We start from the raw sequence: 14,112 nt of genomic DNA, 5'->3' as shown, positions 1-14,112 counted from the left end.
GCGGAAGGAGTGACTGACGACATTTACCCAGAACCACCCGCGACAATGATTTTTGCCCCATCAGGCACTGGGATCTCAACCCGGAAATTCCAAGGGGCGGGGGAGGCTGCGGGAACTATGGGATAGCTACGGAATAGCTACCCACAGTGCAATGCTCCAGAAATCGACGCTAGCCTCGGACCGTGGACGCACACCACCGATTTAATGTGTTTAGTGTGGCCGTGCACACTCGATTTTATACAATCTGTTTTGCTAAACCGGTTTATGTAAATTCGGAATAATCCCGTAGTGTAGACGTACCCTAAGACTACACAACAATACAAATAAGTAAGAAGAGCATGTGCAGTTACACTAGCTGGGACAACAATTACCTCATCTCATGCTTCATGGCACAAACTGACCACCTGCAGAGGCCAGGAAGAAAAACAACATTTACAATTAGGTGTGCTATAGGAATGATTTACTCTCCTCTCCAAAGTACCTTGCATTGGTTCCTGTTTGAGGCACAGTACTGGATTAGATGAATCAATAATTAGTTTCAAGAGGAAAAGAGCTGGAGTACCAGACTAGATAGAATACATGCCTGCTACAGTATGGAAATCCCTATATTCAGTTACTGGTCAACCTAGTGGCTTGAGAAAGCCAGGTGCATTGCCATTCATACAGAATCAGTGTTTGGGTTCCAACTTCACTGTGGGGGAGGGGGTGTTCCGAGGGACAGCACACTCAGCCCTTTGAAATGAGCATTCTAGTTTCTCACAAGTCTCACCTTCTGATAGATATTTGGAATAACATCCAGTAATGCTCCACCAGAAAAAAAAATCAGAAATTAAATGGAAACTATGCCAGAAACCCAGTTCTGCATGAATTATTTTAATGAACAAATATCAGGTGAGATGAACACCTGACAGGGAGCTGCTGACAGCCAGTACAGGGAGGAGAATGGCTGATAGCAAGTTGAAAAAAAAGGAAAATTAAGTGCAGTAAAAGTACTCCCTCCCCCTAAAAGAGCCAACCAAACCACTCCAGTAATTAACAAATCTTAATTTTAGGTGCTAAAATAATCTTTTCCATTTAATTTCTTAACACAATCGGGTTGCGAAATGTCAATACAGTGAACAAGCCACCACAAAGAGGACTGGCAGCAAATCCTACTGGACTTAACTCTAAATTTCTTCTCACGCCGCTTCCAAGATGGAGACAATAAGAATGGAAAGTAATGGAGAAGGAAGTGACCTTAGAGAGAGAATTCTTTGCTACCCAGCCTGTCCTCAGATATTGGACCTCTCTCTCCAGACCCCCAGTTTAGTTCCATGCTCATTGTGCTGCAGAGATCACTTTCTCAGTGCTTCTGTGAATGCTTTAATCCCATGACTGTGAAGGTAGCAGCAGTCAGTTTTTCATAGACTAGGAACATGAGTGCGGCAGTGAGGACCGTCTGCAGGAGCTTTGCTTCAAGGCCTTTGTAGAGTCCCACCAATCCAAAACGCCTAAGAAGAAACAGGTTTGACAAATGTGAAGTTTTCTCTAAGCAAACTATAGCACTAATGAGAATTGCTGCATTGACAGCTCTGCATGCTGAAGCTCTTCCGCTATCCCTAGAAGAGGGATAAAGCATAGGAAACTGAACAAGCCTCTCACACACTTTACCCCACCAAAATACTTTGTATTTTGTTGAGGAGAGTAAGTCAGTTTCTGTGGCATAGTCAACTTTTTGCCTCTATGCAGAGATTGTCAGTAAAGAAGCCAGTTAGGATGCAGACACTTGCCTGTCAGACTTATTGGCCAACTAACTAACAGCCTTAGAACAGCACTGGCCTACAGTGACTACTGACCTATTACTAATTAAGGTTACAAGTTAAATTACAGACACAGAATTAAGATTCCTTATCCTATTCCCAGGCTCCTCAGCTACTTAGATTTGAACCATATGGGTTCAATAGAGAGGGGTAAGCATTCTTTACAGGAAACTTAACTCTTTTCCAGAGGAGAGGCTGACTGAGTTGCTATCTATAGAATTACCTCACTCTGATCAACATACAGATATTTAATTTGAAAGTAGTTACTTGCTCTCCTATCCCTGTTTTGCAATAGTTGACAAGTGGAACTGGGTTATTAGTTCAAGTGGGTGAAAATAAATAATGGTCAGGCCCAGCAATATTAACTGCCAATATGTTAAAAACCCATTCTTTTGTGGGAGCATATGCGTCATTAAGACAGAAACTAGAAAGCTCACCTTACTCTCTGTCGAAGAAGATAGAGAACATTCTTAAGACTGCCTAGTGTCCGGTTTTCGGGGTTCAATCTGTGACGTCCAAACTGAAAGGGAAAGGAAAGAAACAGCGTTAACAATTTATTGGGATTATTTCCTCCTAACCATACCCCTCACTGCCAGACTGAGAACCCTAATGAACAGGTAAAATGTGCAGAGGCTACTAAATTCTATGGTATTTTCTAAGATTGATTATCCTATATCTATTTTCACATATTCCAGCTTGTGCTGTTGTCAAAAGGTTGCAATCAGTGCAGAAGAGTGTAGCCAAAGCTTTTACTGCCCTGAGTTTATATTGAACTGATATCATACCTCCAGCATTAAATCTTTGTTTGCTACAAGTGAAATCTTATTGATATTAAACTCCAGTTCCATTCCAATCATAAACACGGAACTACACAATGCTATTATGTTTCATTGACTCCCTGTAACACAATTCTTATTTTCAAGATTATTTTTCTAATTACCAGTCCTGCAAAAATCAATCTGGGATCCAAAATTCAAGCTGAGTTCTTTCTGACTTGTGCATTACTGAGTTAAAGATTCACCAGGGCAGCTAATGCCCTCCCATCTATGCAAAGCCGTTAACTTCAGTGAAATTACACAGGTGTAAGCACGGGCAGAATTTAGTGCTGGCACTGGAACTTCATTTACAACTGTATTGATGATTAAGGCTAAGATTTAATCACGGGTATTTTTAGTAAAAGTCATGGACAGGTCACCGGCAAGAAACAAAAAGTCATGGCCCGTGATCTGTCCATGATTTATACCATAAATACCTCTGACTGAATTTTTTTTGGGGGGGGGGGCAGCACTGTAGGGGGGGGAGCCTGCGGCATCAGCTGCAAGGGGGGTTGGGGGGCCCTTACTGCTGCTCCGGCCACAGGAAGGGGGGAAGGGAGGGAAGAGAGGAACCCCACTGCTCTCGCCACCCTGGGATCGAAACGGCTGCTCCCACTGCCCCTGGGACTGCTGCTCAGGCAGTCCCCAGGGCCAGCCACATCGGCCACTACTTGGGTGGTCCCTGGGGCCAGCTGCCCAGGTCGTCAGAGCAGCAGTTGGTATGGTTGGCTGTGAGACCGCCTGAGGGGCTGGCTGCAGAGCCACTTCAGCAGTGGCACGTATAGCTGTCCCCAGCACCGCCCGAGCAGCTGGCCCCAGGTCCAGCTGCTCGGGCGATCCTGGAGTCAGCCACACCGGCCGCTGCAGAAGTCACGGAGGTCACAGGAAGTCACAGAATCCGTGACTTCTGCAACCTCTGTAACAAACACAGCGCGTTATTGATGATCCATGCTCTATGCAAACATCCAGCTAATTCTACCACACTTGGCTCTGCAGTGCTAACTACTTAGTATTAAAGTAAGTAGATATGACTTTGAATAGTTACTAAAATTTTTATCTCTGTTATAATACTACACCAATGTCAACATGTATAGTTACCCAAGCTAAAATAAAGTATTCACATTACATGCTGCAAGATGTACTGACTGCTTCCAAGGATCAGGACTGAGCGATTCCCTCACCGCTCCAATTAGTGTACAACACTGGGCAACTGGCTAGGTGCATTATTTATGAGTTCACTTTCCTCTGATGCATCAAATATTGGCCACCACTGAAAGCAAGTAGTGGTCTGACTAAGTAAAGCAAACCTTATGTATATTATTTGCTTTTTTAGTTTACCTTCAATCATTCGCTCTTTAGTATTTAGTCTTTAAAATTTATTTTCCATGGTTATGGAACCTATTTTCTATTTATATTCACTATCCACATTTTATGCAGCCTTTAAATTGTAAGGTGCCTCAAGAGTTTTTGTGAAAGACACTACACACATGCGTTATATTGTAATTACTATTAGCTGCTTATGAGACTGCCTTATGCCTACTGAAGTTCCGGCAGGCTCCATTGGCACGGGAACAAAAAAGCCCAAGTCTAGGCCCTTACAAATGGTGAGACCTGCCAATGGCCTTCAACATAATCAGCGAGATAAGAGAAGTCCGTCTAGCAAAGACTCATGAATAGACAGGTCTTGGGTTGTACAGTAATGGCCTCCAGAGGCAGAGCTGCCTTCGTCTGGAGTTAGATGGACCTATTTTCAGTGTAACTAATACTCACCCGCAAAATTGATTGTACTGTCTGCATGGGGTAGGTGATGGTGGTGGCAACTGCCTTAGCTACTGCACCAATGACGAATGCATCCAAAGAGGTAAGCTGTTCAACAGTGTAAGGAAAATATTACTTGCATGAAGAAACAGATCAGATGTTACAGTTTTATACCTATCACCATAATGTCTGAGTGCTTGCCACATAAAATCAATAGCAAAATCCCTAGTGGACTTCATGGAATTTCTGACACTTCACCCTTTTTAGGGTCAAAACTATAAATAAACCCGCATAGTTAGAGAGAGGATTTACAACAACCTCTTGCATATCTCATATCTCCATTACTGAAACCCAGTGGGAGGAGCCACATGACTGGAATGTTTTAAAGTCACTGGATACACCCTATTTAGCATAAAAAGAGCGGGTAGAAAGGGAGAGGGATGGCACTCTACATGAAAGATACCATTACAAACTTTAAAATTATTGACAATTGAGAGGAACAGGATCTGAACTGCTTATGGTTCAATGTTCTGATAAATCACAAGATGAGGTACTGGTGGAGATCTGTGACAAGCCATTAAAGCAGATAAGGGAATAGGATGAGCCGATCCATAAACATCTATCTGGAATCATAGAATCATAGAAGATTAGGGTTGGAAGAGACCTCAGAAGGTCATCTAGTCCAATCCCCTGCTCAAAGCAGGACCAACACCAATTAAATCATCCCAGCCAGGGCTTTGTCAAGCCAGGCCTTAATGTCTAGAAACACTGAGTTATCAAGGGTTATTTCCATCATGGAAACATATGTTAGAGGTCTCATGCTGCCATTAGTAAAGCATCCTTGAGTTCTAAAATTTATAGATGGTAATTTTCTAGCACAAAAAATAAACCAGTGCGTCAAACATACAGAATTACCCCAAGTTGGGTGCACTATTAGACCTCAGTCTAATTAATAAAGATGAACTGATTATTGACCTAAAAACTTATGGTTGCTCAGATGCATGTGATCAAACACTAATTTCATTTGTTGTGTGCAAACAGAATGTAGTCCTGACCAGTAATATATACGTACTTGGTGCTTTAAAAATGAACAAATTCCTGGTGCTAAAAACAAACATAAGAAAAATTGAGTGGAAGGAAACAGTTAAACATAAAAATACAAGTGATAATGAAGAGTTATTTAAGAATGCTTTTTTAAATGCCCAGGAAACCGACAAATCTACAATCACATTGTGACATTTTATACTTTCTGGGAGAGTCCTGTAACCCCCATAGTCCTCACTGATATATAATTGTGATCTTGCATATAAAGCATGCCATGTAAGATATCAGGGAAAAGGTTATGATCTGCTGGAAGCCATTGTTCTATCTAAATATGTATATCATCAATGCATATGAAATTATAAGAATTGTGTAATATGGTTTTCACTAAAATATGCTGTGGGTTTGAGAAGTGCCCAGATACTAGCTCAAAGGAGACAGTGATGAGGGAAGAGGTAACCAACAGATTCTGAACAGATACCACCACCCATTGTCCAGCAGAGGAGTTACAATTTAATGACTCACTCACAGGAGACACACCAGGGGTATTGCTTCACCTTGTGACTCAGCAATGCCCATGAGACATGCCTGGACTTGTATTTTCCAAGTACATGGACTAAGAGTATAAAACAGAACACAGTGGCCACATGCTTTGCCTTTCTCCTGCCCCCATCTATGCTGCAAGCAACAAAGACACTGAGAAGACTGGAGACTCCAACAGAGGAGACTGGCCCAGGTTTAAGGGACAAACCTATATATTAAGGACTGCAATATCCAGTGGGGTCAGAAAAACTGCTAAATCTAGATGTTGCACAGTCTAATAAGGTTGAGAGTTTAGACTGTGTGCTTATATTTTCTTTTCTTTTGGTAACTAACTCTGACTTTTTGCCGATCACTTAATATCACTTAAAATCTATCTTTTGTAGTCAATACATTTGTTTAACTGTTTATCTTTACCAGTGAATTTGCCTGAAGTGTGTGGTAAATCTGCTCAGGCTTGCAAAGGCTAGTGTATATCCACTTTCCATTGATGAAGTGGTGAACCAATTAATAAATGTGCACTGCTCATCTTTAGCAGTGCAAGACGGTATATTCCTGAGGTATAAGGCTGGGAGCTGGGGGGATTTGGCTGGTGCCTTTCTTTGTGTGATTCATGAGTGACTCTAGGAGCACTCATGCAAACTAGCTGGGCGTGGGGCTGCATATGCGGTTGTGCTGAGTGATAATGGTGCCTGGAGGCACTAGCAAAACATTGTGAGTGACAGCCTAAGCTGGAGAATTAAGGGGGCACAGCAGTCCCACAGTTCCAGGCTGCATCCCAGGAATTCCATTACACACATAAGAAGGCTTCTTGTGTGAAAAGAAATCCTAGTTAAAAGAGGAAATGAAAGTATCAATCAAAATAAAAAAGAACACATATAACAAATGGAAACGTAGGGAAGTGGATAGCAATGAGTATAAATCAGCAGTTAGGAAATGCAGACAGTTGACAAAGGAAAATAAAGGTATAAAAAAAACTAAAGAAAAAACCTATGGCCAGTAGGATTAAGGACAATAAGGAATTATTTAAATATATCAGGAACAAATGAAATCCTAACAATGGTATAGATCCAATAGTAGATAAGGATGGTAAAATTGTCAATAGCATGCAGAAAAGGCAGAAATAGTCAATAAATATTTCTGTTCTGTTTTTGGAATAAAGCAGGCTGACATACTCACGTCTTACAGATATAAGGAAATACTTTCTATTCCATCAATACTTATGGCAAATATTAAAGGGCAACTATTAAAGTTAAGCATTTTAAAACTGGAAGGACCAGATAATTTGCATCCAGGGGTATTAAACTAATTGGACCAAGGGGCGCTCTGAACCACTGATGTTGATTTTTAACAAATCTTGGAATACTGGGGAAGCTCCAGAGAACTGGGAAAACAGGAAATGTTCTGCCAATATTTTAAAAAGAGTAAATGTGATGACCCAGGTATAGGCTGGTTAGTCTGACATTACTCCCAGGCAAAACCATAGAAAGGTTGATATGGATACGATCTGTAGATAATTTAAAAAAGGAAGCACAGTGAATGCCAGTCAACAGGGTTTTATGGGAAATAGGCCTTGTCAAACAAATTTGGTACTGTTTTTTGATGAACTTACAAGTTTGGTTGATAAAAATAACAGTGCTGACATAATATACTTGAACTTCTGTAAGGCACTGATTTAGTTCTGGATGACATTCTGATAAAAAATTAGCTCTATACAAAAATCATTGTAGCCTATATTAAATTAATTAAATAGGTCATAAAAAGTCATTGCAAATGGGGAATCATCCTCCTCAGGGGATTTCTAGTGGAGCCTTGGTGGAATCTGTTCTTGGTTCAATGCTATTCAATATCTTTGTCAATGATCTGGAAGGAAATATAAAATCAATGCTGGTAAAATTTGCAGATGACACAAAATTGATGGGAGTAGTAAATAATGATGGAAATAGGTGAGTCATGCAGATGAGTCTGGATTGCTTAGTAAGATGGGCTGGTTTGAACAACATGCATTTGGCTATATTAAAATGCAAGGTTGCAGTGTTGTAGCCATGTTGGTGCCAAGATATGAAATAGACAAATTATCTTTTATTGGACCAATGTCTGTTGGTGAAACAGACAAGTTTTTGGGCTTCACATTTGATGTGCCAGGAACAACTACATTGGTGAAACCATATAATCACTATGCTGTTGAATGAACTCACAAAGAAAAATGATAACAGCCAAAAAAACCCTATCACCTATGGGCGAACACTTTTCACAAAGCGATCACTCTGTATCTAACCTATCAGTCCTCATACTCAAAGGAAACCTGCACAACACCTTCAAAAGACAAGCACAGGAATTTAAATGTATAACTCTGCTAGACACTAAAACTCATGGTTTCAGCAGAGACTAGTTTTATTGTTCATTACAACAATTTGTAATCTATTAATTCTCCTCTGTCCTATGACTGCAGAGGTGTTAATTGCTCACTTCATTTTAAGTGGTTTCTTGCAACATGTGTTAAACCTCTTATACTTCATCTGTCCCATCTTGTATTTATTTATGACACGGCTATCTATTTCAGACCTGAAGAAGAGCTCTGGGAAGCTTAAACATTTGTCTCTTTCACCAACAGAACTTAGTCCAATAAAAGATTATCTCATCCACCTTGTCGCTCCTAAAATGCAAGGACAGATATCTAAGAACAAGTGTAGTTTGCACTTACAAGATGTGAGACAGTATCCTGGAATGCAGTGACAGTGAAAAGGGCTTAGCTGTAATTGTAGATAACCAAATGAACATGAGCTCCCAATGCAATGTAGTCACTAAGAGGGCAAATACGATCCTTGGATGCATAAGAAGGGGAATATCAAGTAGGAGTAGAAAGGTGACATCATACACAGCATTGGTGAGACCATTCCTGGAATACTCTGTCCATTTCTGGTGTCCACACTTCAAAAAGGATGTTGAAAAATTGAAAAGGATTCAGAAAAAAACTACAAGAATGATTTGAGGTCTTGAATATATGCCTCATAGTAAGCTTTAAGAAGCTCAATATATTTAATTTATTCAAGAGAAGGGTATGACAGATATGGCAATTTCCAGTGATATCCTGGACAAACCATATTGAAAAAAGCTAAACCTTATTAAATTAAATTTAAGTATCTTAGGAGTTCATTGTATTAAAAATACAAATGTTTATGTAATGTGGAATTGTATTAACATCTCTAGAGGGAGAGACATGACTAATGTAAACCCTAGAAATTGTTATGAGCTTCAAAAGTCAGATAAGTGAAGTTTTAAAATTAAGTGAGTTTCCTGGGAAATTTCTGGGGAAGGTGAATACATAAGAACAGAAGAATGACCATAAGTCAGACTAATGATCCATCTACCCCAGTAGCCTGTCTCTCTCAGTGGCCAGTGCCAGATGCTTCTGGCAAGTTGGAGGTTTAGGGACACCTGGAGCATGGGGTTATATCCCTGATCATCTTGGCTAATAGCCATTGATGGACCTATTCTCCATGAATTTACTAATCCTTTTTTTGAACCCAATTATATTTTTGGTGTTCAAAACATCCGATGTCAAGGAATTCTACAGATTGACTATGCTTTGTGTGAAAAAGTACAGTACTTCCTTCTGTTTGTTTTAAATCTGCTACCTATTAATTTAATTGGGTGACCCCCTAAGTTCTTGTGTTATGTGAAGAGATAGGTAACACTTCCCTACACGCTTCATGATTTTATAGACCTCTATCATGTCTTCTCTTAGTGATCTCTTTTCCAAGATGAAAAGTCACACTCTTTAATCTCTCCTCATATGGAAGCTGTTCCATACCCCTAATCATTTTTGTTGCCCATTTCTATACTTTTTCAGATTATAATATACCTTTTTGAGATGGGCTGAAAACTGCACACAATATTCAGTGTGGGTGTACCATGGATTTGTACAGTGGCATTATGATATTTTCTGTTTTATTATTTATCCCTCTCCTAATGGTTCCTAACATTGTTAGCTTTTTTTGAGCACCGCTGCGTATTGAGTGAATGTTTCCAGAGAACTATCCACAATGACGCCGAGATCTCTTTCAGGAGTGATAACAGCTACACCGCTACCTTGATATAACGTGACCCGATATAACACAAATTCGGATATAACACGGTAAAGCAGTGCTCGGGGGGGGTGGGGCTGTGCACTCCGGTGGATCAAAGCAAGTTCAATATAACGCGGTTTCACCTATAACGCGGTAAGATTTTTTTGGCTCCCGAGGACAGCGTTATATCAAGGTAGAAGTGTAATATAGACCCCATCATTTTTTAGGTATAGTTTGGAGTATGTTTTCCAATGTGCATTACAGTAACTCCTCACTTAAAGTCATCCCAGTTAACATTGTTTCGTTGTTACACTGCTGATCAATTAGGGAACATGCTCGTTTAAAGTTGTGTGATGCTCCCTTCTAATGTTGTTTGGCAGCCGCCTGCTTTGTCCACAGCTTGCAGGAATAGCAGCCTGTTAAAGCTAGCTGGTGTGGGCTTGGAACCAAGGTGGACCGGCAGCCCCCTATCAGCTCCCCGCTCCCCTAAGTTCCCTGTGCAGCAGCTGCCAGCAGGCTAGCAATTGCAGCTATCCCTATCCCACTGCTATGTGCTTCTCCTGCTCTCTGCCTTGGAGCTGCTCCCCGAGCCTCCTGCTTGCTGTGCGAGGGGGGGGGGGTTGTTAATGTCAGGGTGTCCCCCTCCCCCCTGCTCCTACACCCCGCTTACCCCTTCTCCTCCATATACAGCAGGGTGGGGTCACGGAGGGAGAGAGACAGAGAGAGCCTGGAGCAGCAGCTGCTGTCTCAACTTCCTGATCCACTTAAAGACAATGCACTTAAGAGTGGGTCAGCTTACTTAAAGGGGCAGTGTGCATTTCTCTCTCTCCCACACACAAGGTGTGTGTCTGTCTCTGTCTGCTATGCTATCTCCCCTCCTCTCCATTCCTGCTGCCTTGTAGAGTGTCAGGCTACATTAACAACAATGTGTTAACCCTTGAGGGCTCATCCAAGTGCTAGTTCATCATTTAGCAGGGGCTCTCAAACTGGGGGTCGGGACCCCTCAGGGGATCAAGAGGTTATTACATGGGGGTCGCGAGCTGTCAGCCTCCACCCCAAACCCCACTTTGCCTCCAGCATTTATAATGGTGTTAAATATATACAAAAAGTATTTTTAATTTATATAGGGGGTCACACTCAGAGGCTTGCTATGTGAAAGGAGTCACCAGTACAAAAGTTTGAGAACCACTGATTTAGCAGCAAGGCATTCCCTGAGAAATATCCCTCCCTCTTCCACCCTCTAACTTCATCACCTCAACCAAGCTTCACAATCATCATAGCAGTGAACAGAATTAAATTGTTTGTTTAAAACGTATACTGTGTGTATATCTATGTAGTTTTTTGTCTGGTGAAAAAAATTTCCCTGGAACCTAACCCCCCCATTTACATTAATTCTTATGGGGAAATTGGATTCGCTTAACATCATTTTGCTTAAAGTCACATTTTTCAGGAACAGAACTACAACGTTAAGTGAGGAGTTACTGTACTTTGCACTTAACACTGAATTTCATCTGCTATTTTGTCATCTAGTCAAGAGAGATCCCTTTGTAAGTACTCACAGTCAGTTTTGGACTTAAGTACCTTGAGTAATTTCATAGTCCGCAAATTTTGCCACTTCACTGTTTACCCCTTTTTCCAGATAATTTATGAATGTTGAACAGCAAAGGTCCCAGTACAGATCCTATGGGGACCGCAGTCTGTTGGGGGGAATGTCCCTCCCCCTCTGGGTCTGTGGGTGGCCAATTCGCCTCACTACGTCTCTGGGAGGTCGCCTGGAGTGGGGAATGAGTGGGGCGACAGGAGACATGAGCGTGGGTCTGTGATCAGGGCTGAACGACAAACACGGTTACAGAGCCCAGCCCCTGGTCAGGGCGGGGCAACAAGGAGTCTGAGAGCTCAGGCCTGCACTCACGCTGAGCCGCAAAACAGTTGGGCCTCCTAACTCTAGTGGAGGGCTGACAAGCGCAGGCTTCTTGCCTATGAGAGGGGGAGACTGCCACTCGCAGACTGGGGTGGCAGGGGGGACGCAGGCCCACCCACTCCACTGAGTTCCGGTCCAGGGCCCTAGCAGTGGCAGAGTGGTCTGCTACTGGGTCAGCAGAGATCCTGACTGCAATACGGTGACTCACTCGCTGGCAGCGTTGCAGCCAGACAGGGGTCAGCTACCCCTGGGCCACTTCCTAACTCCCCCTCGGGGCGCACTTGGCTCTGTAGAGGGTCATCCAGGAAGAGGGCCTCTCTCAGGGCTTGGAGTTCCTCTGTGTTCAGGTCTGTAAATGGCCCTGGCTAGTCCTCAGCTTCCTCGGGGGCTGTGGCAGCCTCCCAGCTCGGGAGCTCGCAAGAGGTGTCTGGCTCCTCCGGCGGCTGGGCTCCAACTGAGTTCTCCAGCCCGCCTTTTGTACTTCCTGTCCCGCCCTCTGAACATCTGGTGGGGGGGGGGTTTGAGCATAGAGTGGCTCCGCCCACCAGGGTTCAAAGTGAGGGGCCCCTCCCCCTCCGGGTCTGTGGGCAGCCAATCCACCTCACTATGGGGACCCTGCTATTTACCCCACTCTGTTGTAAAAACTGACCATTTCTTCCTACCCTTTGTTTCCTATCTTTTAACCAGTACTGAACCATAAGACGACCTTCCCTCTTAGACCATGACTGCTTACTTTGCTTAAGAACATTTGGTGTGGGACCTGTCAAAGACTTTCTGAAAGTCTAAGTACACTATATCAACTGGATCACCTTTGTCCACATGCTTGCTGACTCCCTCAAAGAATTCTCACAGATTGGTGAAACATGATTTTTCCCTTCACAAAAGCCATGTTGACTATTCCACAACATATCATGTTCATATGTGTGTCTTGACAATTCTGTTTTTTACTATAGTTTCAACCAATCTGCCAGATACTTACTGGCCTGTAATTGCCAGGATAATCTCTTGAGCCTTTTTAAAAAATAGGTAAAAGCAGCAAAGAGTCCTGTGGCACCTTATAAACTAACAGACGTATTGGAGCATGAGCTTTCGTGGGTGAATACCTACTTCGTCGGATGCATGCAACGAAGTGGGTATTCATCCATGAAAGCTCATGCTCCAATACGTCTGTTAGTCTATAAGGTGTCACAGGACTCTTTGCTGCTTTTACAGATCCAGACTAACACGGCTACCCCTCTGATACTTAAAAATAGGTATTACATTACTTACCTTCCAGTCATCTGGTACACAGGCCGATTTAGCAATAGGTACATACCAAAGTCAGTAGTTCTGCAATTTCATATTTGAGTTCTTTCAGAGCTTTTAGGTGAATACCTTCTGATCCTGGTGACCTATTACTGTTTATCAATTTGTTCTGAAACCATCTCTACTGACACCTCAATATGGGACAGTTTCCTCAGATCTGTCACCTAAAAAGAATGGCTCAGGTGTGTGGATCTCCCTCACATCCTCTGCAGTGAAGACCTATGCAAAGATTCATTTAGTTTCTCCACAATGGCCTTCTCTTCCTTGAGTGCTCCTTGAGCACGTCATCTGAAAGTCCCCAACTATGGGACAGTTTCCCTCCGCTCTAGCCTGAAGCTCTCCTTATCTGAGACTTTCATCCTCCATCATCCAGCACAGAGGCTGTCGAACTGGGGTGAGACCGCTCTATTGTGTCCCTGAAAGTCTCCTCTATGTACCTCTCTGTCTCTCTTAGCTCCTCAAGTTCAGTCACTTTGGCCTTAAGAGTCTGTTTTATATAGTGTGTGTGTGTGTATATGTATATACTGTAACAGGGTCAAGCCAGATGGCTACAGGACAGTGTTAGAAGGCAGATATATTCGTCCCAGATTAAGTAAATCCCTTTTCCCTGGGTAAGGTAATGGGGCAGTTCCAGAACAAGGAGGAACTTGCTGGAACCAATTAAGGCAGGTAGGCTAATTAGGACACCTGAAGCCAATTGAGAAGAAACTGCTAGAATTAATTAGGGCAGGCCGGCTAATCAAGGCACCTGAGTTTAAAAAGGACCTCACTTCAGTTTGTAGCGTGCATGCGAGGAGCTGGGAGCAAGAGGCACTAGGAACTGAGAGTGGGAAGGTGTATTGCTGGAGGATTGAAGAGTACAA

At 42.6% G+C, this 14,112-nt stretch overlaps 1 protein-coding gene across 2 annotated transcripts in view; it reads right to left on the bottom strand.

Annotated features, from left to right (window-relative positions):
* Window positions 1-290: 290 nt before the first annotated feature.
* The window catches only part of SLC25A17 (solute carrier family 25 member 17), a 53,862-nt gene continuing 40,040 nt past the window's right edge, over window positions 291-14,112 (bottom strand). The window contains exons 7-9 of one of the 2 annotated variants that reach the window (XM_045002156.1): window positions 4,385-4,480; window positions 2,237-2,319; window positions 291-1,490 (exon numbers count right to left, since the gene is read on the bottom strand). In XM_045002156.1, the coding sequence (XP_044858091.1) occupies window positions 1,343-1,490; window positions 2,237-2,319; window positions 4,385-4,480 (327 nt within the window). In that variant the 3' untranslated portion in view covers window positions 291-1,342. The remainder of the gene's footprint in view (window positions 1,491-2,236; window positions 2,320-4,384; window positions 4,481-14,112) is intronic. The other variant, XM_045002155.1, reaches the window with a different exon arrangement.

The sequence above is a fragment of the Mauremys mutica genome, chromosome 1 (assembly GCF_020497125.1).
Source record: "Mauremys mutica isolate MM-2020 ecotype Southern chromosome 1, ASM2049712v1, whole genome shotgun sequence".
NCBI classification, from domain to species: Eukaryota; Metazoa; Chordata; order Testudines; family Geoemydidae; genus Mauremys; species Mauremys mutica.
The sequence above is the reverse complement of the archived record's forward strand: the minus strand, read 5'-3'. Positions and strand labels throughout refer to the sequence as shown.